The 25,123-nt window shown below is 35.9% G+C and overlaps 1 protein-coding gene across 2 annotated transcripts in view; it reads right to left on the bottom strand.

Annotated features, from left to right (window-relative positions):
* LOC126717973 (uncharacterized) overlaps nucleotides 1–25,123 on the bottom strand; it is a 49,654-nt gene that overhangs the window by 12,161 nt on the left and 12,370 nt on the right. For both annotated transcript variants that reach the window (XM_050419985.1, XM_050419984.1), the window contains exons 4-7: nucleotides 10,082–11,583; nucleotides 9,477–9,740; nucleotides 3,884–4,104; nucleotides 361–632 (exon numbers count right to left, since the gene is read on the bottom strand). In XM_050419985.1, coding sequence (XP_050275942.1) covers nucleotides 361–632; nucleotides 3,884–4,104; nucleotides 9,477–9,740; nucleotides 10,082–11,583 — 2,259 coding nt within the window. The remainder of the gene's footprint in view (nucleotides 1–360; nucleotides 633–3,883; nucleotides 4,105–9,476; nucleotides 9,741–10,081; nucleotides 11,584–25,123) is intronic.

Here is a 25,123-nt window from a genome sequence, read left to right on the forward strand (position 1 = left end):
AAGAAAATATTAAAACAAAAAAGAGAAACAAGAAGTTCTATTTGTAAGTAAGCAAGGGCACATGCAATTCTTGATAGCAAACTTATGCTTATTACTGTAAATACTGATTCGCAAGTGCTCAACTGAAAGAATGATATTACAACAGGGATGCTGAAAGTTCAACAATTACAAGTTTCCTTATCAAAAGTCAAGCAGTTAGCATTATCTATGATATTCATCTTCAATATCCTTTATGACATAAAGAATAGCATATTTTTTGATAGATCGTATAGAAAAATATACATAAAATTCATGTTTCAACTCAAAAGTACAGTGACATTAAAGGAGAAAGCCTTATACACACTTCACTTTCAAACATACCTATCAAGAGCCATGTTTCTTGTTTGCCCAGAACCCAGGCTGAGGGCAACAAGCCATTGATCAACAACTTTAGTTCCTCCTTGGAAAATGTTCACATCTATTATGTGCAATTTTATTGCAGCGCTTGAGCTTCCAAATAACCTTGATATTTGGAACTTCCTCCACTTCTTTTCTGAGAAAGGATTCCTCATATTAGCAGATGATGATTCAACAAAAACCGAATAATCCTGACATGGCTGTGGGTTTCCTTTGTCCCATGTTGAGAGTGATACCTGTTAATATATAAAACTTACAGATAATATGCATTCAAAAGACAATATTAAAAGAAAATAATAAATAAATTGTTGAAAGAGATCATAAAACAACAATTGTTTCATCTTTTAAGAAGTAACATACACTCCTAGCAAACAAGATAAATTAGAGAATCAAGTTTGGTTCCTTTTTCTTCTGAATAAACTAGTATCTTTTTTATTTTTTTAATAGGTTAAACTGAGGTCTGTTAAAGAAGTTCCATCATGCACGTCAAAAAGATGAAGTCCTAATATACACACGGCATTAAGAGGATTGGTTGGTGAGGTAAAATGGAATCTTCACCATCACTGAAAACACCTTATCAATGTCAATACATTTCATTCCCAAATAATTAATTTCAACTTGGATATCCTTAATCCAGTCACTTGGCTCCCCCTCATCAGAAGTCCAATTATTTTCAAAGCTAACAATTTGACGTTCTCTAGTAGTCCTATTCTCATGAGGTTCAACAATCTCTAGTGGAGGATATTGCTCCCCCTCCTCAAGACCTCCAAGGTCTTTCACTTCATCATCATCCCATATAGCCTTAGCATTTTCATATTCTTCATCACCTATCACTTCATCTGAAACACTATTAGGCAAAGAGAATTTTACTCTCTTGGTATCATCACCATCAATCCTAACTCTCAACTGTGGAGTTTTCTCAAAATCTTTAATCTCATTGAACTTCTTCTTATAGGCATTCACACGAGTCCTGTACATAGCGCAACAAGCATGCCCTCTTGCAATAACCAATGATCCCTTCAAAAGTTTTCATCTTCCATTTCCAAGGTAGTTACAATAACCCGCTCAATCCATAGACAATGTAGAAAATACATTCATCCTTAAATCTGGAATATATCGCACATCCTTCAACATCATGGTGCTACCAACATTGGTTTTGATGCACACATCACCAATTCCCACAATTTTCGAATAACTACAATTACCCATCTTCACTGTACCAAAGAGCCTTGCTTTGTACGTGGTAAAAAACCCTTTTGTAGGGATAACATGGTGGGAGGCTGTCAAATCAACAACCCACTCAACATCATTATTAACAACAGGCTCACACTTTTGCTCTTCAACAGAGAGCACCACAATGTCCTTAGCAATCATAGCAGCTATAGTATTTTTCTAACTATCATTCTTTTCATCTTTACCTTCAATTTATTCTTTATTCCAATGCCAAAAATTTCCTTCTTTTCCACAAAAAAGCATTCTCTAGTATCTTTAAACTGAGATCTATCTCTTGATTGTGACCTATTATTGGATTTAACTAGATCATTAGGTCCCCTGCTTCTATCTCTGCTCTTGTTTTCCATGACAAAAGCTTGATCTTGTGCATTGTCTATACTCGCATCTCTCTTGTGTTATCATTATAATTGAGTTTGCTTTTCCCTACAGAATTGCTTACTGCCATTCTCATTGCCTCCCAACTGTTTAGAAAAAAAGCCAAAATAATCAATAAACAAATCTCATCTTCAAAATCAATTTCCATGGAGGATAATTGATTTGTGATCGCATTGAACTCATTCAAATGTTGCACTACAAGAGTGCCTTCTGCCTTCTTCAGATTGAACAACTTCATCAGATGCACCTTGTTGTTAGCCAACAACTTTTCATATATACTAGACAAAGCCTTCATTAGATCCACTGTGGTCTTCTCCTTCATAACATTGTGTGCAACTAATTTTGATAGAGTTAATCGAATAACTCCCAATACTTATATATCAAGAAAATTTCATTCATCATCTTTCATAGTATCAGGTTTCTTTCCCAAAAGAGGCAAATGCAACTTCTTGCAATAGAGATAATCTTTTATCTGCATCCTCCAATACCCAAAGTCTACGCCATCAAACTTCTCAATTCTTGATGTCTTTCCTTCTTCTCCAGCCATCGCTTCCACTTAAACCTATGTTATGATACCACTTATTGGGTCCCAAATAATATTATCACCAAAACTATCAATCCAAAATAGCAATCACACTAGAACACAAATATTTACATGAAAGACCCTTTCTCCATGAAAGGAAAAACCATGGGACAAACTCCGAATAATTTAACTATTATCAAAACAAATACAATAATTCTCAAAGTTTATGCCTAACTTGAGATTCACCAAATTCAATAATAAATCCTCGTGTAAGTCTCACGACTAAAGAAAATCTCCTTGTTTTCTTTTCTCTCACACACTAATTATTTCTCTCAAAAGCGGTAGCACTTTGCTCTCTCGTCTCTATTTTCTTCTCTATGCACAGCTCCCTCTCTCTTGGTTGTCTCTCTTTCTCTAAGCAGCACCCACTCCTTGCTTTTATAAGCAAGCCAATCGCCTCTTATTCCTAATCCTATTTGAATTAGGATTCTTTGCTAGTCACGGACAAAACAAGACAAGCCCATAAAAGCCACTTCTCTTACAAAGCTCTCTCAACCACAATCTTCCTAAAATTCCCTTAGGTGGATCAAGAGAGGATGATTCAAATTTGAAAATATGTGGGTTCACCCAATATACTGTACCCTCTATCTTGCCCTAACAAGGGAAGGAGGTGTCATTTGAGCTAAAGCTCATTGGCAAAAGGTGGGATAAAATATAAGGATAATATAGGAAGCTAAATGGATTAGTTCTTCTTTCTTTGGAAGTCCATATATTTTGGGCCAGAAAGAGCACTGTTTAATATGGGTTAGAACAAGGTATTGAATGTCACATTTTAGATTAGATTAGGACAGATGTGGTGAACGTATATATGGTTCTGATTGATTTAGACCTAATTTTGATTTATGTAAGCACTATTCAAACTTAATCTTTTAAGAAAGGGACTATTCATAATGATCAGCAAGATATGTACGATGTTAATAGCTTAAGATTGTAGTAGGAAACAAAGGCCATCAAAAGCTAAGGTCACAAACATAAGTATTAAGTATCCATGGAGAAGGTCAGAGAAGATATAACGAAGGGGCAATCGATCGACATATTAGGAACACTATTCTGTGAAGGAGTTTATAAGTGAAATTATTATTTAAAAAAAGGGTAATTTGGTCATCCAATAAAACTCAAACTGTTGCTAAGTGCTGTCCAATCTGATCCTCAGCTAATAATTCCATATTCTTTCTTTTTTCTTTTCTAACATGACAAAAACATGGGAGATATATCCCAATATTATATGTTATAACCAATTGCTAAACATTTAATATACCTCACTGATTAGGTAAAATCATCCATAACCGTTAATACCTGTAGAATTGACTTTAAGAATAGAAGTGTTCTAGATGCATGCTCCAAAAATCTGTCAGTTATTTGCTTTATTCTTTTTAATCCACTCTCAAGTCCATCTTTCATGCATTCTGGTGACAGAGGCATGCGGATAATGGTGGAATCTGATGACGACCATGACATATTTTGACCAATCATCATAGGACTAAATTGATCACTAAATCGCTGAGTCAAATTAGTACCTGAAAGCCCATAACAAAAATAGTTTAAAATCTTTAATTCTATTCATGTAAAACATTAATTATAAAGATCCAAAATATTAGGAAAGTAACCATCCAAGAAAATGTAAATATAAATTGCATTTTTCCATCATAAACTATAGGGTCAATTCCAATATCCTCCCTAAGTTTAAAAATCAGGAAGGGGACCCACCATTGAGCACAAAACTACCACCAGACTGTCAAATTATTATTATTATTAGATAAGTAATCGTATTTTATTAAGGGAATTGACTACTAGGTGCACACAATAATGAACACAAAGTACCCTAACTGTGCGTTTGTATGCAGAATTTGTAGCCAAGATTTGTGATAAAGCCATCATTTTAAATTCTAGTAAACCCAAATTCTGAGTTTGGCTAAAACAAGATAAGTTCAAAATTCTGCTAGAATTTTTAGGCGGAATTTATAAAGCCAAAATTCCGGCAACAAATTCCACCTGTAGAGTTGTCGTTTGAAATTTCTCTACTCTCTTCTATCAAATCTTTCCAAAAATCAAAGACCCACATACCTCTACTCAAATCACAAACCCACACCCAGGGAAAAAGAAAAAAAGAAAAATCACAAACCCATAGGTGACGTAGGACAAGGGGGAGCAAAAAACTCTGATTTAGAACACCAGGGCAGATCTGGTATAGCTTGGGTTTTGAAGAATTAGGGTTAGGTTTTGGTGGGGAATAAGCTAGAAAATAATAAGGATTATAGGGTTTCTAAAAGGGACAAGGATTAGTAGGGTTTCGGAATGAAGACAAAGGTGAAAATCAAGATTTGGGTAGCTGTGAACAGTGATGGTAACAGTGAATAGTAAAATTAAAGAAAATAGATATATTTTAGGCATCACACCTAGGGTTCCTTGACATCACACCTCAAAGAAGGTTGCATCACACAAACCATAAGAAAGCTTCATAGCTCTTAAATTCTGAAAACATTCATTATTAACCAACTCAATAGAAAGTACTACAACTCTTTAAACAGGATACTGATACCTAATCCTAGTTGAACTAGGATTTCTTAAAACCCTAATAAGACTTGGACTTGGACTCAGGCTTTTACTACTAAGCCCAACTAAATAACCAAACTTAAAATAAAGCCCAAAAGAAGATCTAATGGACTGTTAGCACAGCCCATTCAAGAATATTATGAAATTACAATACCGTCCTAGATACATAAAATCATATAAAATATAATAATCTGTCTTCCCATTGCCTCCTGCATCAATAGACCTATAATATCTACCCTCAAACATAGTCGTTGTGGGGCTCTGTCAACTAGCCACTGTCGGAAGTCCTCTGCTTCCAGAGAAGCAATTTTTGATGATCTTCATCTTCATTGGACAGGTCTAGATTGGTAATCTTCATCAGACGAGTTAAAGACAACCAATCCCCCAAACAGCCACTCCTCCAACATCATTTCCTCTCTTATTATATAAACCCAATAAGCCCTCCTTTCTTTTCACGACATGATGTTTCTCATTACAAGAAAACCAAGCTAAGGTACAATTATTCTTTACAAATCTTAAAAGAAATCCCCTCCATCGTTCCCCTTCTCACTTACTCTTCTTTTCTTTTCATATTTTTCCAACTTTTATTTTGTTCTGATCCAGTCTTTGAGATATTTCTTTGGGGAAGGATAGTGGAGTCCAGTAATGTCTAATGAACAAAATTAATAATAAAAAATTAAAGATTAAAAAAAAAAAAGAAGAGGAAATTTAAAATTCAAGTGTCATGTCCAAACAATGAACTTTGTGAATGATGGGACATTATAATTGGAGTGTAAATCCCATCATTTTGAAATTTCCATGTAAGCAACAAATTCTTCATCCAAACACATGGTAAAAGAATTACAAAAAGATTACGCACAAAAGTAGAGCGATTCTTTTAAGTCTAAAAGATTTGCTACTTGTAAGAACTTATGCATGAGTCTAGTGGAACAAAATTCTAATCATCAATGATTCTAATAGTCTAATCGAGCTTCCTGCATCCTCAAAAGTGAGGCTATTTCTACACCCATTGAATTTGAATACCAAACGCTCTAAAGATGAAGCTCCACAATATCTATTCTTATTCCACTACCCTATGAATCAAGCCACTATACACTAGTACCATCACCCACATCATATCGAAGAAATTTAGAAAAAGTCAACCACTTCTAATGGATTTCCACACACTAACACCATAGGCCCCTGCCACCGGTTTTGTACACCAACAACTCCAATCATTCCCATATTTCGCCTTAATGACCCTCCTCCAAAGGGCATCTATCTTTGTTCCATATCCCCACAACCATTTGCCTAGCAAGGCAAATTTAAATCTTCTCAAAAACCTAATGTCTAACCCGCCATTCTGCATCAACTTACAAACCTTAGACCATTTCACCAGAGGTACTTCTGGAGCATCAATACCACTCCAAAGAAAGTCTCTCTGTAATTCCTTCTTGTGAACCAGGATAATTGAAAGATAGATTAGTCAATTTAAGGCGACTAGCGTCCTGAACTTGAGAGAAGAAATAGACATTTTTGGGTTAATTTTCTGCTTAATTCTCATTAATGCATTCAACATGCATAAATAGCCAAAGATGAGATAATCTCATCAACAATTTCTAAAACATAGGAACTAATACTATCCTAAAACATAGGGATCAATTTAAATACAAGAAAATAACAATACTAATCTACTATTAACTTATCTAGATAAAGATCTATCACCAAGTCTAAATTTAAATTCTTCCAATGCAAATAATAATTTCTCCAACACATTATCTCGAGTCATAACATTCCCTTCCCCTTCAAATGAATCTTGTCCTCAAGATTCCAAGATATAAAAATTGATGCTTGCTCATATTGATTAGAGAATACTCGACCTTGAACTTTAAATAGTTAAAGGATAAGAATTTGGACCATAGATATTTGCACCAATTCTTTAAGCATTTTTGTGAACAAAATAACCTTGATTTTCATATCCTTGAGTTGACCGGGAATGACAAATTCAATGTGCAAAATTAGACAAGGCTTATTACGAGAAGATCCCTTTGATCTATCTTTTCCACTTCATTAATCCTTTGATCTTCAAATGCAAATTTTGTGGCGAGTGCTCCCCCCAATGTATTACTTTCTTGAATTATTGATGGTTCTTTGATCACCGACACTTGAATTGTTGGTTCTTGAATATTTGATTCTTGAACGGCTTGGAAAAAAGTTTTGAATGATTTTTCAATAGGAGCCTCCATTGGTACTTCCTTGATTGGTATTCGAAATCGATCTTGAAGGGTACATATGAACCCTACCCAATCAATGCATAATCTTTTTGCCTCTAAAGTTTGAAACCAATCATGTGCCTCTCCTTCCATGTAATAAGAGGCAATGGAAACCATATCACGTGATGGGGTATTGTTGAATGCGAAGATTCGTAAACCTAAAAAAGCCATGAAAAAGGATCTCCATCTTTGAATTTTGGCTCTATAAATTTCCTTCGAGTTGTAGACATGATGGCTTGATGAGGTGGATTTTTTTTGGAGCTGGATGTGGAAACTTGTGTAAATGGCTTGATAGGTACTGTGAATTGGATTTTGGATTATGGTGGGCACAAATTTTTTTTTTTTGTTTTGGCTTACGATATTTAGTGGATGGCCCTAGGGTCAATGTATTGTGGGTTTGAAAATATTCTGTTGTGTTTGTGTTGATAATGGTGCTGGCTGGATGTGGGTTTAGGTGTTGACAAGGGTGAGTTTGGTTGCTTGAGATGTGGTGATACTTCAAATGGATCAAAAGGCATTGATACCAAATGTTGCAAACCCACGAGTAGAAATCACCTTTGAAAACCGGCTTGCAAAGGGAGGTTGCACAAGAGCTTATAAACACATGGTTAAGCTTATACTTAATCCATGTAGGACGCTAGAATCATAACATTTCTCCATATGATTAGCCACCTTCGGGTCCTACACTGGAACAAGAAGGAGAGAGGAAATAAGTAGTCAAGATGGAAAGAGTACTCTTAATAAGAGTCACATTACCCCCCTTAGATAAATACAACCTCTTCCATCCAGCTAATCCCCGCTCCATCTTCTCCAAAACAGGATTCCAAATTGTCTTCTCATTAAAGGTAGCACCCAATAGAAGACCCAAAAATTTCAAAGGACATAGATCCATGGATCCATACTGATGTTGGACAAATTAGGAATTTGTCTACATTTAGTTGGAGTGGGTTTAGGGTTAGGAAAGAAGAAGAATTAGAGAGAGGTTAGGGCTGTTTAGGGGCTTTGTGAACAGTAACCATGAACAGTTACCGTAGAAAGAAAAAAAGAAAGAAAAGAGAGAAAAAGAAAGAAACAACAAAGGCCAACGTGCCTATTGCTCAAAACACTCAATTTTATTAATCAACTCATTCTATTTTCTTTAAATACATTGAGTACAATATATATAAAAACTCTTACTTGTACTAGTAGTATACTGTATAGGATTCCTACTAGTATTAGGACTACTTATAAAACCTAATAAATACTAACTTGGACCCAAAGCAAATAAACCTAAGATACTTAGAATAACTTAGAAGATTCTAGACTCAACTAAATTACCAAAATACCCTTAATTCGCAGGAATTGCAAAAATTATTGATTTGCCCCTCAATATAAAACTGACCATAACTAATAAAATAAAAACCCAAATTAAAAACTGTTTTATCGAAACAAACGAAGTGAAGACTGCCTACAACCCAACATCTCCACCGATTCATGCATATTACGCACATCAACAATTGGAACCAATTTTGACTTTCCCAAATTAAATGATTAAATTTTGAGACAATCGGTAATTTACACTGATAAATAACCTATTTTCCCAAAAGTTTAAGTTGTTAGAAAATGGTAAATTTAATATTTAACCATAACTCTAACACTCCCTCTTACATGTGAGCCTAAACTCCCCCTTAATAAACAAGGCCCAATACATAAGATTTTTATCATTTTAAATAGAAGGTAGAGTGAAGACAAGGATTGTACTTAAGATCTCCTGCACCAATATCATGTTAAATTACCAATTTTCGCAACTCCGATATCATGTTAAATTACCAATTGTCCCAAAAGCTTAAACTATTAGGAAATGATGAATTTAATCATGTAATCATTTAATTATATTCTAACACACCATATACTACTCTAAGTACTACCTCAACATTATAATTAATAACAAAGTAACAAATATTTGGGATTAAGGCAACGTTGGCGCTGGGTCAACTATGAAAAAAGCAATATAGTAAGCAGAGTAGCTGGGTCAACTATGAAAAAAGCAATATAGTAAGTGGAGTAGCGAATAACTAATAAATGAATGATGTTGAGCAAGAAACCTATCAGTGAAAACATTTTTGCTGCAGGAGCTGATGCTGAAGGTAGAGCTAGCACCAGACCATGAGGATCAAACATATAAAAGTTCCCACCAGAAATAATTGAGAGGAGATCACAGACGAAATAACAGCTAAGCAGTCCCAAACCATAGTTAAGAGTATCTCCCCGTAGTTTCCATGGAGGAAGAAGCTGGAGGCTACAAAGTTCCTCCCTACTCAAGCTAACACCTTCCAAAATGGCCACTAGAGCAGGCCCTTGAAATTCTCCTGTACAAGTCACAATGCAAACAATGTTCAGAATAATGCCCTAAATTATGGTTAGGCAAGAAAAACGCTAAGACATAAATTTAAGAATACAACATTAAATAAAATAAATAGATTTCCCTCAGCTGCAACATGACTGCAGAATTATATTCCAATGTTTTCCTCAAGATTTCTGCTGCTTTTTTTAAGCCATAAACTTCCTTCTCCCATAAGAATGGTGGAGGGAGAGATCATGGGTTCAAAACTCACACGAGTGTGTGTAATTAGAAATTATTATTATATATATGTCCAAAAAATCGTTGGGGAACCATTCCAATAACAATTTTTAGATCTTGTATTGTTACCTAGATTGTGCTGCAGCAAAGACTGGCAAGGATGTTCCCTCTTGTCAATGATTAGGTGTAGCTTCGTGGCTTTGCAGCAATCTGCCAACTCAAGAAGGTCGAACAACAAGAAATCACTGTTCCCGTACAACACCATAAGATCATTTATTCTAGAATAGTCCATGCATGGCAAATCTTTAGTCATTTCTTCATCAACTAAAGAGAGGCAGCGCAGTGACTGTACCCCCAACCTGTTTGCGAGATCATTGCTGATACTTGGATGTGCAAAATGTTTTCCAGCAAGATTATGACTCTCCATCCATGGTGCATCATTGTAAACAACATCTCGTGCAAGCATCAGAACTCCAGAAGAATCTGGAATTAAGACTGGAGTCTCCGAAGCCTCAAACAATGGGTTGTCCAAGCAACAGTCTGCAACAGCTTCAAGGACACAATGGACAAAACTTAACTGATCTGTGGACAGTGGGAAACCTTTCACATCATTCTGCAAGCGCTGTAATACATTAAAATAGTCCCAAATATCAAAACTAAGTCTGACACCTAATTCCAAAAGCAGAACTCTAAATTCCGACAATTCAGATGGAACAACATACAAATAAGGAGAAAATTTCACAGGCGAATCAAATGCAAGTGCATTTGGGGATACAAAATCATCCCCAATCCAAACCCAGGAAACACCATTTAAAGCTGACTTTAGCACCATGAAAACCTCAGTACCGATATATTCTTGCAATTTTGAATAAAGTGACGGTATCCCTTTTTGCAGTGCTGCATCAAAACCAGGTTCCACAAAAGAATGCAACTTAAGCTGGTCATAGACCTTTGATAGCTCAATTAACTGGGTGGATAAAACATCTATGGCTGGGTGATCCACCCAACCAAGTTTATGTTGTAGGTAAGATGAGCAGCATTCGCCATCTAGTATATGCATTGAACACGACACCATCCACATCTGTGTTTTAGGTCTGACTATGGTTGGGGGTGCTACTTGATTAACAGATTTTAACCATGGGAGTCCTTTTAGAGGTGGATCTGAAGAAACAGGACACCAAGCAATAGATTTCATTTCAGACCAAAATTCCTCTTCTGGTTTATCATCAATCCTGATGCCTACAACTGAACTAGTGTCAAAATCCTCTATATAATAGTTCTTATCTCTCATGGAAGAATCAACATCCATAGAATTACTGTTTTCATCCAATAACAAGGTATCCTCTGATCCATCCCTATTTCCTGCCCCTTCCTCAGTTGAGAGCTTTAATGCCAGAGAATCTAAGCAGAAAAGCAACTTCTTTCCAGAATAGTGTGTCTCTGAATCCCCAGAATCATGCCATAGAGAAATCGTTCTGGCACAATCAAGTAGACCAGAAAAACCAAGAGTTTTTCTGAGTCCAAGGCTTACTAATATCTCCAAAGTTTCAGGATCTGAGAATCTGTCAGAAGGGAAGAAAACTTCTCTGTGCAGCATCTTTTGTAGCTCAAGAACACGAGGATCATAAAGCCTGCAAAGTATATAGTACGAAATATATTCATATAAAATGATTTTGATGATGCTAATATTATTAGACATGCTGCCTATATAGCTTTGTGCAAACTATAACCATCTCACTTGATAATATTACCATAAAGTCGTCGTAATTTCATGAGAAAGGACCTAAATAGGTTAGCTGTGCAAAATTCTTTCTTGCAGTCCAAAAGATGAATGAGAATAGCAAATACAAACAGGCTAATGAACCCCAGAAGAGAAAATCAGAATGCAAATATTGCACCCATGTGGTATGATAAACATAATTGTTTAAAAATTTTATAACAAGATATATCATATGTTGCACATTCAATACATCTCATAAGAAATAACTTATATGAAAGCACGTGTAGAAGGGAAAAATGGTGAAGCCAACACTATGAAATAACAACAAATTACCTTCTCATGGCATGTGCTAGTGTAAAAAAGAAAAAGGAAATTACTTATTCAAAAAGGGTTGCATGACTAATGTATCTAAGAAACCATAAATGACTTCAAAAGACATGAAAAAGTAAAAATAAAAAGATATTTATCATCTTATGCATAAAAAGGAGGTGATAAGTATGATGTATTTAATCATACTCGTGCCTAATTTATATCAAGGTTTCTTATATGATTAAAACCAATTTAAAAACAAGCTTATAAATTCCAAAAAAAAGAAAGTAGGATCTGAACTCAGATCTTAAAAAAATAAATAAATAAATAAATCAAATTAGAAAATGACTTGAAAAATGAAAGACGCACCAAAGTTACCCTTATCATTACAATAAAAATAATAATAATTTAAATAAGAAAAACATAAGCTAAAGATGCATCACAGTGAACCTCATCACTTTTTATGGGACCAATTATTTGGAGTTCCTATGAAGGCTTTGAGGAGCCCATAATAAGACTATTCACATAACTAGCGCAAAGAGAGTGAAAGATGGTCAAAAGGAGAGAAACGAAGCCAAGGAAATGTATAGTGATAAAAAAATAATCTACGGAAACAACGGGGATGTAACGACCACACCCCACCTATATAGATATTGTCCATTTTAGGTCCTAAACCCTTGCGGTTTTGTTGACCTCCTAAGCACACAATAGTCGAAGTAAAGGCCTCTACACATCAAACGGAGATAACTCCTTATAAGCACATCCTCATGTACTCCCCCAAGTGATGTGGGACTCTAGGATTGCTTCTCCCTTTGGTCCTTCACAACCCACCTCCATTACAGGCACATGTGTCCTCGAATGTGGGGCCCATGCGTCCTCATGAGAAGATAATACAAGTGGCAAACATTTTAGCGATGCTACAAGGCAATTTCCAATGTGTCCTCAGGCAGTGACAAGACAAATGAAGATAATTACCAAGGCAAGCCTAGGTTTTTATGGGTCATGATGAGTGCTGAGCAACGTGGGCTTCATTTGGTTGAAGTTTTTTTTTTTTTTTTTTTTTAAAGTAATAAAACTACATTGAAAAATTAAGAAATCATACAAGGAAACAAAGTAGTTCATAGAAAGTACAACTATGAACCACTAGAACACAGATGTGGATGGTGTCGTGTTAATCATGTGAACATGACACCATCCACATCTAAGTTTTCTTGGTAGTGTACTAAGGAACCACTAGAACATCAAAAACTTAGTTCATAGAAAGTACAACTATCAAGAAAACCATCCAAAGAATTAAAACTAAAAACACCCAAAACATTTGTCTACTCTAGCAAAATCTGGAGGAAAGACAGCTGCAAATCATGGGTCGATCTCTCCTTTTCTTCAAAGGTACGAGCATTCCTCTCCCGTCATATACCCCAAATGAGACAATGAGGGATCATTTTTTTTTTGATAAGTAATAAGAATTCATTGATAATAAAAAGATACACCCAAGCACACAGGAAGTATACAAGGGGGAGCAAGTCAAGAACGAAAATTACAAAAATCAAGTAAATCCAAAATAGAAAAAGGATGGTTTCTCCACACAGAGAACCATTCAAGTAAGGTTCGGAAGAAGAGAAGCTTGAGGTCAGGCATAGCACGCTCAGAGTCTTCAAAGCATCTACTATTCCTCTCCTTCCAAATGCACCACATCAAACAAAGAGGAATGACCTCAAGCTTGCTCATACTCCAATGGGGGATCATACTCCAAATCAATACAAATTTACGTCTAATAAGCTTGCTCAACCAGCTGGCTAGAATTTCCACAACACCACTTGGCATAACCCAATAACCCCCAAATAAAGAGAATACCATAGTCCAAACTCTCTAATTACATGACAATGTAAAAGTAAATAAGCAATAGTCTCCCCATCCTTCTTACACATACAACACCAATCCATCACAACTACTCAACGCTTCCACAAATTATTGGTGGTTAAGATTCTCCCCAAAGCTGCAATCCAAAGAAAGAAGCTAACCTTCATTGACACTTTCAATTTCCAAAGAGACATCCATGGAAAAGAAGATTGAATAGTGGAATATAAAATCTTATAATAGGACCTACGATGAAAACCCCCATGGGGAAAAGTTTCCAACAAATCTAATCCCTTCCATTCCCTCTCACCAAACCAGAATAGATCAAATCCTAGGCAACCGACTCCAACTCCCAATCTTGAACCAGTCAAACAAAATTGACATTCCAATGGAAACCATCCCCTAAGAAAAGATAAAGGATCAGCCACAGATGCTTCCTTAATGCAAGCAACACCTAATAGTTCTAGGAAGATATCTTTTAGAGAACTCTCTCCACAGCAAGGATCAAACCAGAACGTAATACAAGAACCATCCCCCACCTTAAAAGCGACAAAACAATGGAAATTGTCACCCCTGATGCAGATCATTTTTAAAGCTAATTGATCATTTTTAAAGCTAGTTGTTTACTAGTGCTTATGTTGTATGGTAAGTAGTTCCTTTCACTTGTAACAGAAAGTTAGTTGATGGATTGGTAATGATAAGTGCAATAGCCTATCAGTTAGTTAGAGATGTTTGTTAGGCTTTGGCCAATCACATGACAGCCACACGGTAGGTTCTTGTAACTAACTTTCTAGCCAATCAGCAGCTTGCTTATGTATCTATAAATAAGCAAGGCTGCCCTCATTGTAACTAGTTGAATTTGAATCCAAGAAATCTCTACCTATGAGGTATTATTCCAAGAGTGTGTCTGATGGAGTCATGGAAGATTAATATGAAAACTTTGCAAATTCGTCTATTCAAGAATTATTTTTTTGGGTCCTCGTGTGAAGTCTAATTCAAGTGAAAGTCGTGCCCTTTTATTGGTCTAAGTATGAGTCTTTTAGGGTTAAAACAGTTTTTGATTTGGGTTTTTATTATAGTTAGTTTTATATTAAGGGGCAAATCTGTAATTTTTGCAATTCTTGTGAATTAAGAGTATTTTGGTAATTTAATTGAGTCTAAAATCTTCTAAGGTATTCTAAGTATCTTAGGTTTATTTACTTGGAATCCAAGTCAGTAAATATTAGGTTTTCTTAGTAGTCTTAATACTAGTAGGAATCCTATTACTACTAGTACAAGTAAGAATCTATATGTATTGTGCTCAATGTATTCAAAAAAAAATAGAATGAGCTGATTAATAAAATTGAGTGTTTTGAGCAATGGGCACGTTGGCCTTTGTTGTTTCTTTCTCCCTTCTCTCTTCTCTTTTTTTTCTCCTTTCTTTCTAAGGTTACTGTTCACACGGCCCCTAAACAGCTGTAACTTCTCTCTAATTCTTCTTTTTCTTTCCTAACCCTAAACTCACCACAACTAAACGTTAGACAAATACCTAATTTGTCCTACATCAGTGTCTCTTGAAGAGCTAGTTCATTCTTTCTTTTCTCTAAGCAACTTAGCTTTCTAAAGTAGCTTTCATTTTCACCATTTTTCCTCCATCAACCCCTTTCTGATATTCTTCCAAAGACATACTCCATATGTCCCTTGCACAGCATTAGAGCACCAATCCCCCACATATTACCGTCTTCAATGTCCACTACCCTTCTCCACAAAGCATCCATCTCCATTGTGTACCACCACAACCATTTTTGAAGTAAATCCTAATTGAATAGAACCAAATCCCAAATGCCTAGCCCCCCAATTTGAATTGGTTCACAAACCTCCTCCAACCAACCAGGTAATACTTAAAGTCATCTCCCTTTCCTCCCCACAAAAAATCTCGTAATTTTTCAATATGCCAAGCAAGACTCATCAGGATAGGAAATAAGGATAATAAATAACTGGGAAGATTGGATAAAGTGCTCTTTATTTTTTATTTTTTATAAGTAATAAATATGTATATTCAAAAAGCTACTTCATGCAAAAAGGAAAAAGGTAGGTCAAAGATTACAGAAAGAGAATAATAAAAAATAAAAATAAAAACAAAGAAAATACTAATTACAAAGGAGAGAACTAAGGAACAAAGGGAGAGAATCACTAAAGATGAGTCCCCAAGCCCTAGACCAGTCAAAAAGAGAGCCACTAAAAGAAGCAAGCGCTGGTCGTTGGAGCTTTCCATATCCTCAAACGTCCGCCAATTTCACTCCCTCCAAATACACCACATTAAGCACGACGGAACTAAATTCCAAATGCTAGACGAGTGCTTTCCAAACCAATTCCACCGACCAAAAAGAGTATCTGCAACTAATCTTGGCAAGACCCATGAAATCCCAAAAGATCTAGAAACCAAACTCCACAACCAATAAGCCTTTCCACAATGAAGTAGCAGATGATCCACCGTTTCCCCATTACACCAACACATAATGCACCAGTCAACAAAATCAAACCCTCTACCCTGTAGATTGTCACCTGTAAGAATCTTATCCCAAACTGCAGTCCAAACAAAGAAAAAACACGCCGAGGTGCCTTGACCCTCCAAATACGTATCCAAGGAAAAATAATCAACAAGGGACCTCGTAACTTATTGTAAAAAGAGCGGATATCAAAATCCCCATTGTTCATCAACTTCCATCTCATACGGTCTCCATTCTCAATTGGAGGTAAATTAGAACCCAAAGTACGAAGAAATTCATCCACAACACCCATCTCCCAATCATTTGGCCTTCGAATGAAATGAACATCCCAGTTTCCCCGTTCCTCTATCCCCAATCGTTCATGAGAAGAGGCCATAGTTGCTTCTTTATTGGAAGCAATCCCAAATACAACCGGAAAGGTCGAATGGAATGGTGAATCCCCACACCACCGATTTGTCCAAAACTTCACTCTATCCCCCACCCCTACCTCAAACTGAATAGTTTTGCTAAAAACCTCCCAACTCATTCTGATACTTCTCCACAAACCACACCCATGTACACCTCTATCCGAAGTGCTCTTTATTAACATTAGCCCCTTTTAGAAAGAAACATCCTCTTCCAACCAGCCAACCGCATCTCCATCTTGTCTAGCTTTGCTTTGAACATAGAGCCTATGGGGTGATCTAGCTATGTCATGGGTAGCTGAGCTAATTTGCATCTCGAAATTCAAACCAAAGTGATCCAGGACAATTAATAGAAAAATAAAATAAAATAAAAGGACAATAGAAAAGTAAAGGATAAACCTAAGAATCAACACTTAAGTCGCTTGGAATTAGCACCAAGCTAAACTCTTAGGAGTCAGCACCTAACTATTGGAAAATATCCAATCTAAATTTCACTAATCACGTCTATTCCCAAAATAAAAATAAACTAGTCTCTTATATAGAGCTAGAACCGGAAAATAAAGAGAAAGGTAATAACATACCAAAACTAATCCTAACTAAACTCAAATACTAATCCCTATCTAATCTCAAATCTAGGGGCTGCTTGGTAGGGTGTTTTGAGAAACAATTTTCAATGTTTAAACAACATTACACATATTTCCACACACCTTTTTACTCACATATTTCCAAAAAATACAAATAACGTTACTAAAACAACATTACCAAACGGCCCCCTAATCCCTATCCAAATAAAAATCTACAATTACCCAATTTCCTATAAGATAAATACAAAAATCTAAAAATATAAATCCTAAAATAATTTTGGTTTTGCTCCTGCATCACAAAGATTCTACATTCAACACATCACCAATCGGCACCAATTCATATTTCCCCAAATTTATTTTCAACCCAAAAATAATATGAATAAAGATTGCTTTCAAATGCCAAATTTGCTTTGGATTTGCCCCACAAAAAGACAAGGTATCATCTGCAAAGAGAAAATGTGAGATAAGTAACTGACTAGTAGCCACCGACTGAAAATCTTGAAACGTAATTGCCTCTTCCAGCTCTCTCTAGCATCCAGATAAGCTCCTCCATAATGATGGTGAATAAAAGAGGGAACAAAGGGTCTTTCTATCTCAACCCTTTTGAGCTGTGAAAGAAACCAAGCGCCTCCATAATGATGGTGAATAAAAGAGGGAACAAAGGGTCTTTCTGTCTCAACCCTTTTGAGCTGTGAAAGAAACCAGCCTCCATCTAGGACCAAAACCACACTTCCAAAGCATATATATATATAGAAATTCCAATGCACATTATCATCAGCCTTCTCCAAATCTAGCTTACATAACACCCCTAGTATGTCGGACCTTAGGCGACTATCTACGCATTCATTAGCAATCAACACTAAGTCCAAAATTTGCGGAGGTTGGGACGAACTACAGGGATTTTCATTCTCTTTTTTTGAAGATCTAATTTTTGTTACAAGGTGAATAGGATTTGATGGACCCTAAGTTGTTTTGGGGTTTGACTCGGATTGTTTGGTGGATGGGATTATGTGGTTTGATGATGGTAGCTTGTTAGATAGTGAGCTGTTGTCTTTTTTTCTTTCTTTTTTTTTTTTTTTTTTTGGTTATGAATATGGTTCTGACCCACAATTTTGCTTGAATACAAAATTGGATTTTTGCTTTGATACCAAAATTTGAAGTCAGACAAAACCCAAAACTGATGCAACACCAAAATTTGATTTAATGAATATATAAATAAATAAACTAGGAATCAACACCTAAGCTTTCTTGGAATTAGCACCAAGCAAGAGGAAACTAACCTAGGAATTAGCACTAAGGTTGGCTCAAATAAGCACCAAACCACTGGGAAAATTTTAAATTTCCACAAAAATTTTATTAATCAAGCAAACTGTGTAACTTTTGAGTACAATATTGTCCTTAATAGACTATTGTATCTTATCCCTAATTCTAATTGACTTATGAAAACAATTATTGAATGAAAAATGTATTCTTGAAACTAAGAAATTAAATTAAATACTAATAACCCCATTGACTAGTGAGGCAAAATAATATCCATTTAACTAATGAAAACAAAATTGACTTCTAAAATTAATCAAAAATAAATTAAATAAAATTTTCTTTCTCTGGAATTAGTTAGGGTGTGTTTGTTTTAAGGTGAAATAGGGTGGATGGAAAACTTTAAAAAGAAAATAGGCAGGAAAACTTTTTTGGAGTGCGTTTGGTTGGGTGAGGAGAAAGGAAAATAAATTGTGGGACCCAGGTGTTTTCTCTCTAGGCCCACCAAAAAGATTTTTCCCCAAAATAGAAAGAAAATTGAAGGAAGAAAATGAGGCTGCTTAACAGAAGAAAATTACTTTTTTATTTTCCTTCTTCTTCATTTCATCCAATTACTTTATTTACCTTTTTTTTTTGTCCTTCATCCATTTGCACATACACAATTTTTTTGCTAAATAAATGTGTTACTTTTTTGTTTTATTTAATGAGGACATAATTGGGTGATTGCTTTTTTTTTGGGGGGTTGTTTGTCACTTTTTTGTTTTAATTGGACATCATTTTTTAACAAAAGTATATGAGGAAATTTATGCAAACTCACTTTTTCTATCCTTTCACTTTTTCACTCCTAACCAAACAAAAATAAGGGAAATTAAAATCTTTTCTATCCTCCCACTTTTCCATCCTCCTTCCATTTTCTATCCTCCCACTTTTCCATCCTCCTTCCATTTTCTATACTCCCACTTTTCCACCCCTCTAACCAAACGGACCCTTAGTGATGTGGGACAAACAAAGAGATAGTAGAATACATAAAAGGTGTATTTTCAGTTCCTTGCCTCTTCTGAAATGTGGAGAACAACTTGGATTGAAGTTATACTTGTATCTATGACCTAAATGACAATGGGGCACAACCAAACCTCTTGAAGGAGCTAAGAAATGTCAAAAGGTAAAAGGACCCACCATGATGCCTAGGAGTGACTTCAACTAGGACTGTTTCACCAACCGAGAAAACCAAAACAAACACCTCTAATCTGATGGTTTCCAACAAGTATAGCTATGCAGTGAGGTGGTAATTTTCCAAAACAACACTCAATTCAGAAAGAAAGAGTGTTGGAAACCCAACAAAAACCGACCAACCAACCCCCTCCCCCTCCCCCTCCCTAAGATTGACTCTCCTTTGACCTCTCTCTTCCCTAACAATCTAGACCAATCTCAAGCTCAAAGAATGATAGGGAGCAAGAACACCATATTGCAATTTGTACCGTCCTTAGCAGGTTTGTCCACCAAGGTTCACCCTCTAGTCTTATTTAACATCTGCAACTACTACATCTGTAACCATGGAAGATTAATTTGCTATTACTTTGTAGAGAAAGACTTAGGTACAGTACTTAGGTGTTTTTCTTTACGTTCCACTTTTAAGATTTAGCCATGTAGATTTTTTATCATGGGATGGAAGTATATTTTTTAGTTAAGTAGGCACATGGCTGAATCTTAAAAGAGTAACCTAAGGAACAGCACCTAATGTACTGTACCTAAATTTTGTCCTACTTTGTAAATTCGCCTATTCAAGAACTTTTTTTTTTTTGATAAGTAAGAAGAGAATATTATTAATAAAAGAAAAGCAAGAAAAATACAAGGAGTTCACGATAGTGAATGAAAGAAAAAGGAACATAAAGACAGAAGTAGACCCTAATCTATTCTAATAGACGAAAGAAAATCCATAAGAGTAGAACCATCAGAGAAACCCCAACAACGAGACCAATCAAAGAGGGTCCGTTGGCAAAGCTCTAATAACTGAACCACAGTTTTCCCCTCATCCTCAAAAGACCGTCGATTCCATTCGGTCCAAATGGTCCACAGTAAATAGCATGGAACCAAATTCCAAATATCAGAACTATGTTTCCCAAGCCAATTATACCAACAAAATAATAAATCCACAACTGAACTTGGCATGACCCAATCGATCCCAAACAACCGAAGCATATACATCCACAAAGAATGAGCTATCGAACAAAAATGTAACAAGTGATCCACAGATTCCGCGTTACAACAGCACATACAATAACGATTCGCCAAAGAGTGACCACGAAGCATAAGGTTATCCAAAGTAAGAATCTGACCATGAGTTGTTGTCCACTTGAAAAAAGCCACCCTTTTAGGAATCTTGGCTTTCCAAATGCCCTTCCAAGATAAAGTGGAAGGAGCTGCATTTCGAATCTTATGATAAAAAGACCAAATATCGAACTTCCCACTTCCATTAAGATCCCAACAAAGCCTGTCACACCCTCCACCCCTAGGAATTCGGGTTTGGATGAAATGAAGTAGGGAGTAGGAAGCCGCTAACTCCCAATCATTGAAATCCCTATAAAAGCTTAAACTCCATACTCTGTCATTATCACCCACTGGAGGGCTTAACACTTCAGAAATACAGGCCTCCTTATTAGCTGAGCAAAAAAATAACTGAGGATAAAGAATTTTAAGAAGAACATCCCCAGTCCACTTATCATGCAAAAAAAGAATACGAGAACCATCCCCCCCCCCCCCCAACAAAAGAGAAATATTTAGCGACAGTATCCCACCCTTCACTAATACTCCACCATAACCCACAACCATGAGCCCTTCTACTAGCTCTAGTGCACCAACCCCCTTTTCCCTCCCCATATTTCATGGCTATGATCCTACGCCACAGATGAGTGGTTTTATGGGGTCCACGTATAAAGTATAATTGGTGTAAAAATTTTGCTCTTGTGGAGTATAAAGTTGTGTGGTTTTAAAGGTCTAAGTATGAGTCACTTAAGGTTAAAACAGTTTTTTATTTGGGCTTTATTTTATTACTTATGGTCAATTTTATACTCAGGGGCATATCTGTAATTCCCGCAATTCTTGCTAATTGAGGGTCCGTTTGGATTGAGGAGGAGAGAGAGGAGTAGAATAGAGTTGACCCCAAATTAGGGTTGGTAATTTAGTTGAGCTTAGTATCTTCTAGGAGATCCTCAGTATCTTAGGTTTATTTTCTTTGGGTCCAAGTTATCATTTTATTAGGTTTTAGTTTACTGGTCAAAGTACTAGTCTACAAGAAAGTATCTTTATATATATTTGTGCCCAATGTATTCAAAGTAGATGAAAGTTAATTAATAAAATTATTGAGTACTTCGAACATTGAGACATGTTGGCCTTCAATCTCTTTTCTTCTTCTCCCTCTCATGGTACTGTTCATAAAGCACCTAAACACCATAAAAATCACTTTTTTTTTCTTCCAAATAGCCATCAAATAACTCATCAAACCAACTTTTAGTTCCTAACACAACCCCATAACTTTTTACTTGATCAGTCACACAACCCATAACTCTTTTCTTCAGCAACTCTAAATTATATTTCCACAAATCCTCCTAAACCTCAACCCACCACATCCACATGTAGACAAATTCCTCAATTTGACCTATGACAGGCAGTCACCAACTCTTTAATGTGTTTTATATGCAGTCCCATTTTTACTTCTCTTACTTCCATGGCCACCAACCCACTGTACCAACGTAAGCCACCACATGAAACTCAACTATGAGACCTCCGCAGCACAGTAGTGGTTTGGCATTTTGGAAAACGGACTAGGTAAAAGTGATGGGGAAAAAAACTCCCCCAAAACTGGTGCACAGACCAATTAAGGGTGTGTTTGGTTAAGCATTTTGAAAAAAATTGTAGTTTTAAAAAGTGCAGTATGAAATTTTGTTTTTTTTAAGAGCATAGTGTTTGGTAAAAGCTATCAGAAATTGTTTTTTGAAAAAGCTGGGTGTTAGGTAGCACTTATCAAAATTGTGGTTTAAGATATAAATTACCAAACTATACATATTATATAAGGAATTCTTTATACTGTGTTCTTTTCTTTTCTTTTCTTTTTTTTTTTTTTTTTTTTTAAGAATTCATTCATGTGATTTTATCTTCTTAGTAATAATAATAATAATAATAATAATAATAATTAATGACTTCATGGTAATAATAAATGACTCTCTTAATAAAAGATTTTGTAAAATAGTAAGTGGATTTGCATTTTTCATAATGAAAAAAAAAATTATTATCTTAAAAGTTAAAAACCAATAATATTGGTAGAATGAATCTCTTTAAAATAGAATTTTATTAATACATATCTTTTAAATTGAGTGGTTCTTCTAGGACTACAAATTATTTCACAATTTTTTTTCACAACTCTAATGTGACAAACTATGGGTGGTTGTCTACCACTTTCTCATGGACCCACAATTTTTTCTCTACCACTCCCACTATGCCACATCACAATTGTAACAAAGAAGTTGTGAAATAGTTTATAGCTTTTTTTTTTTTTCCTTTTAAATTTGTAATTAAATTTCATGTTTTAAATTTGATGTGCCCATGTTTGTTTTTTTTGCTAATGCATGTCTTTCACGTTGCTTAACTACAAAACCCAAAACCTCTTCTTCTTTTTTTTTTTTCTTTTTCCTTCTCTCTTTTTCTCATCCATAGATCCACTCTTTCACTTCATCCTCATCTTCTTATTTTCCTCTTCTTCACTTTCCCCCTCCACACACATACACAGCCACACAAGTCTCTCTCTTCCTCTCTCTCTGTCACCAAATGAAGAGCAGCACTGCAGCACCAAGCCACCAACACAAAAGTAATACTCCACCCTCATAAGCTCCATCATGCCATGGTTACAAGCCTTATCTTTCAATCTCACACATAAAACCCACCATGACATCCTCAACCAAACCCACAAATCAAGTCTCAGCCTTTACAACTCCAATCCGACCTTCCATCTCCAACGATTTCCTCCACTATGCCGCCACTTTTGTAATGACCCAATAAAAAGTGCTAGTCTCATCTGCACAATACCTCAAAATAACTAGTTACAATTGAGGCATCTTGTAGTTGTTAATAAAGCCCAGATCTACTCAGTAAATACCCGATGTGAGACTCATCACACACCCACACACATCACACAGTCAATCAAATTGGGACATAACAATCTCCCCCACTTAAATCCCTAACGTCCTCGTTAGGGCCCACTTTGATGGATAGTGTCTCCGAGCCCACACAGGGTTACCAGACCGGCTCTGATACCATAAGTAACGACCCAAAGAAAAGCGCTAACCACATCTGCACTATACCTCAAAAGGAATAGTCACAATTGAGACACCTTTTAGTTATTAATAAAACCCAAATCTACTTAGCAAATACCCGATGTGAGACTTATCACACACCCACACACATCACACAATCAATCAAATTTTGGCATCACAACTTTCAACTCTCTCACTCCGCCCAATGAGTCTCTTTTATTGACTGTATTTTTTGCTGTTAAAGACTTGGGTAAAATTGGGGATTCAAAAAAAAGCTAAGGGTAATACAGGGACAATATGCAAAATAATCAACAGTCACATGGAATGCAACCGTGCGTTTTGGAATTCCACCTTGATGGTCCAATACCAAAAAGCACTTTTTGGTTGTTTGCGATTTGAAAAGGTGCAATTTGGAAATCTTACCAAATACCCAAAAATGAAAAAAAATAAAAATAAAAGTAAAAAAATCCCATTTTGAAATTGCAAAGGTATTTTTTTCCCCAAAAACGCTGAACCAAACGGGCACTAACACCCCTAACTTCAATAGGTTGCAATTTCTAAGAGAAAGATGGAATTGGCAAACTTTCTCACAAGCCAAAGCGTTCAACTTAATGAACATGAGTTACTCAACCTTCCACTAGAAGTCCTTAATGTAGGGAAATAATCAAAGGATCAAAGGAGTATTAATCTGACATGAGATGACTGAAGCACGTCAAAGCCTGCGATGTGTTTTATTATATGTTGAGGTTGTTACAGGATCAGGTATCAAAAAAATTATTAAATAAACAAAGAAAAGGTTATTACAGGATCAAGGTTGAACCTCAGTAAGGGTGAAATCGAGCTAGTGGGGGCAGCTCTAGAAGTGAAGGCATTAGCTAGAGTTCTAGGCCGTAACGTGAGCTCCCTCCCTACCTATAACATTTAGCTTAACTGTTGGCATAATTTAAGAATGGAGAAATGATTGGCAAGAGGGAAGAAGATATACCCCTCTAAAAGGTGAGCGGATTATTTCATGTCTCTTTTTAACATAATAGTGAGTACGGCAAAATTGATTAGAGAAATTATAGCAGGATTTACTTTCTTTTTTTTGAAGGGGAGGGGGGAGGGGGATTGGGGAGGACATAAATAGAATATTTCTTTCATTTTCGTCTCAAAATAGGGCAACCCAGTGATGAACCCACAAAAGCAAGAACTACTCCTAACCTAATATAAAAAACATAAATGTCAATCCAGAATTATTTTATT

This window comes from Quercus robur, chromosome 3 (genome assembly GCF_932294415.1).
Source record: "Quercus robur chromosome 3, dhQueRobu3.1, whole genome shotgun sequence".
NCBI classification, from domain to species: Eukaryota; Viridiplantae; Streptophyta; class Magnoliopsida; order Fagales; family Fagaceae; genus Quercus; species Quercus robur.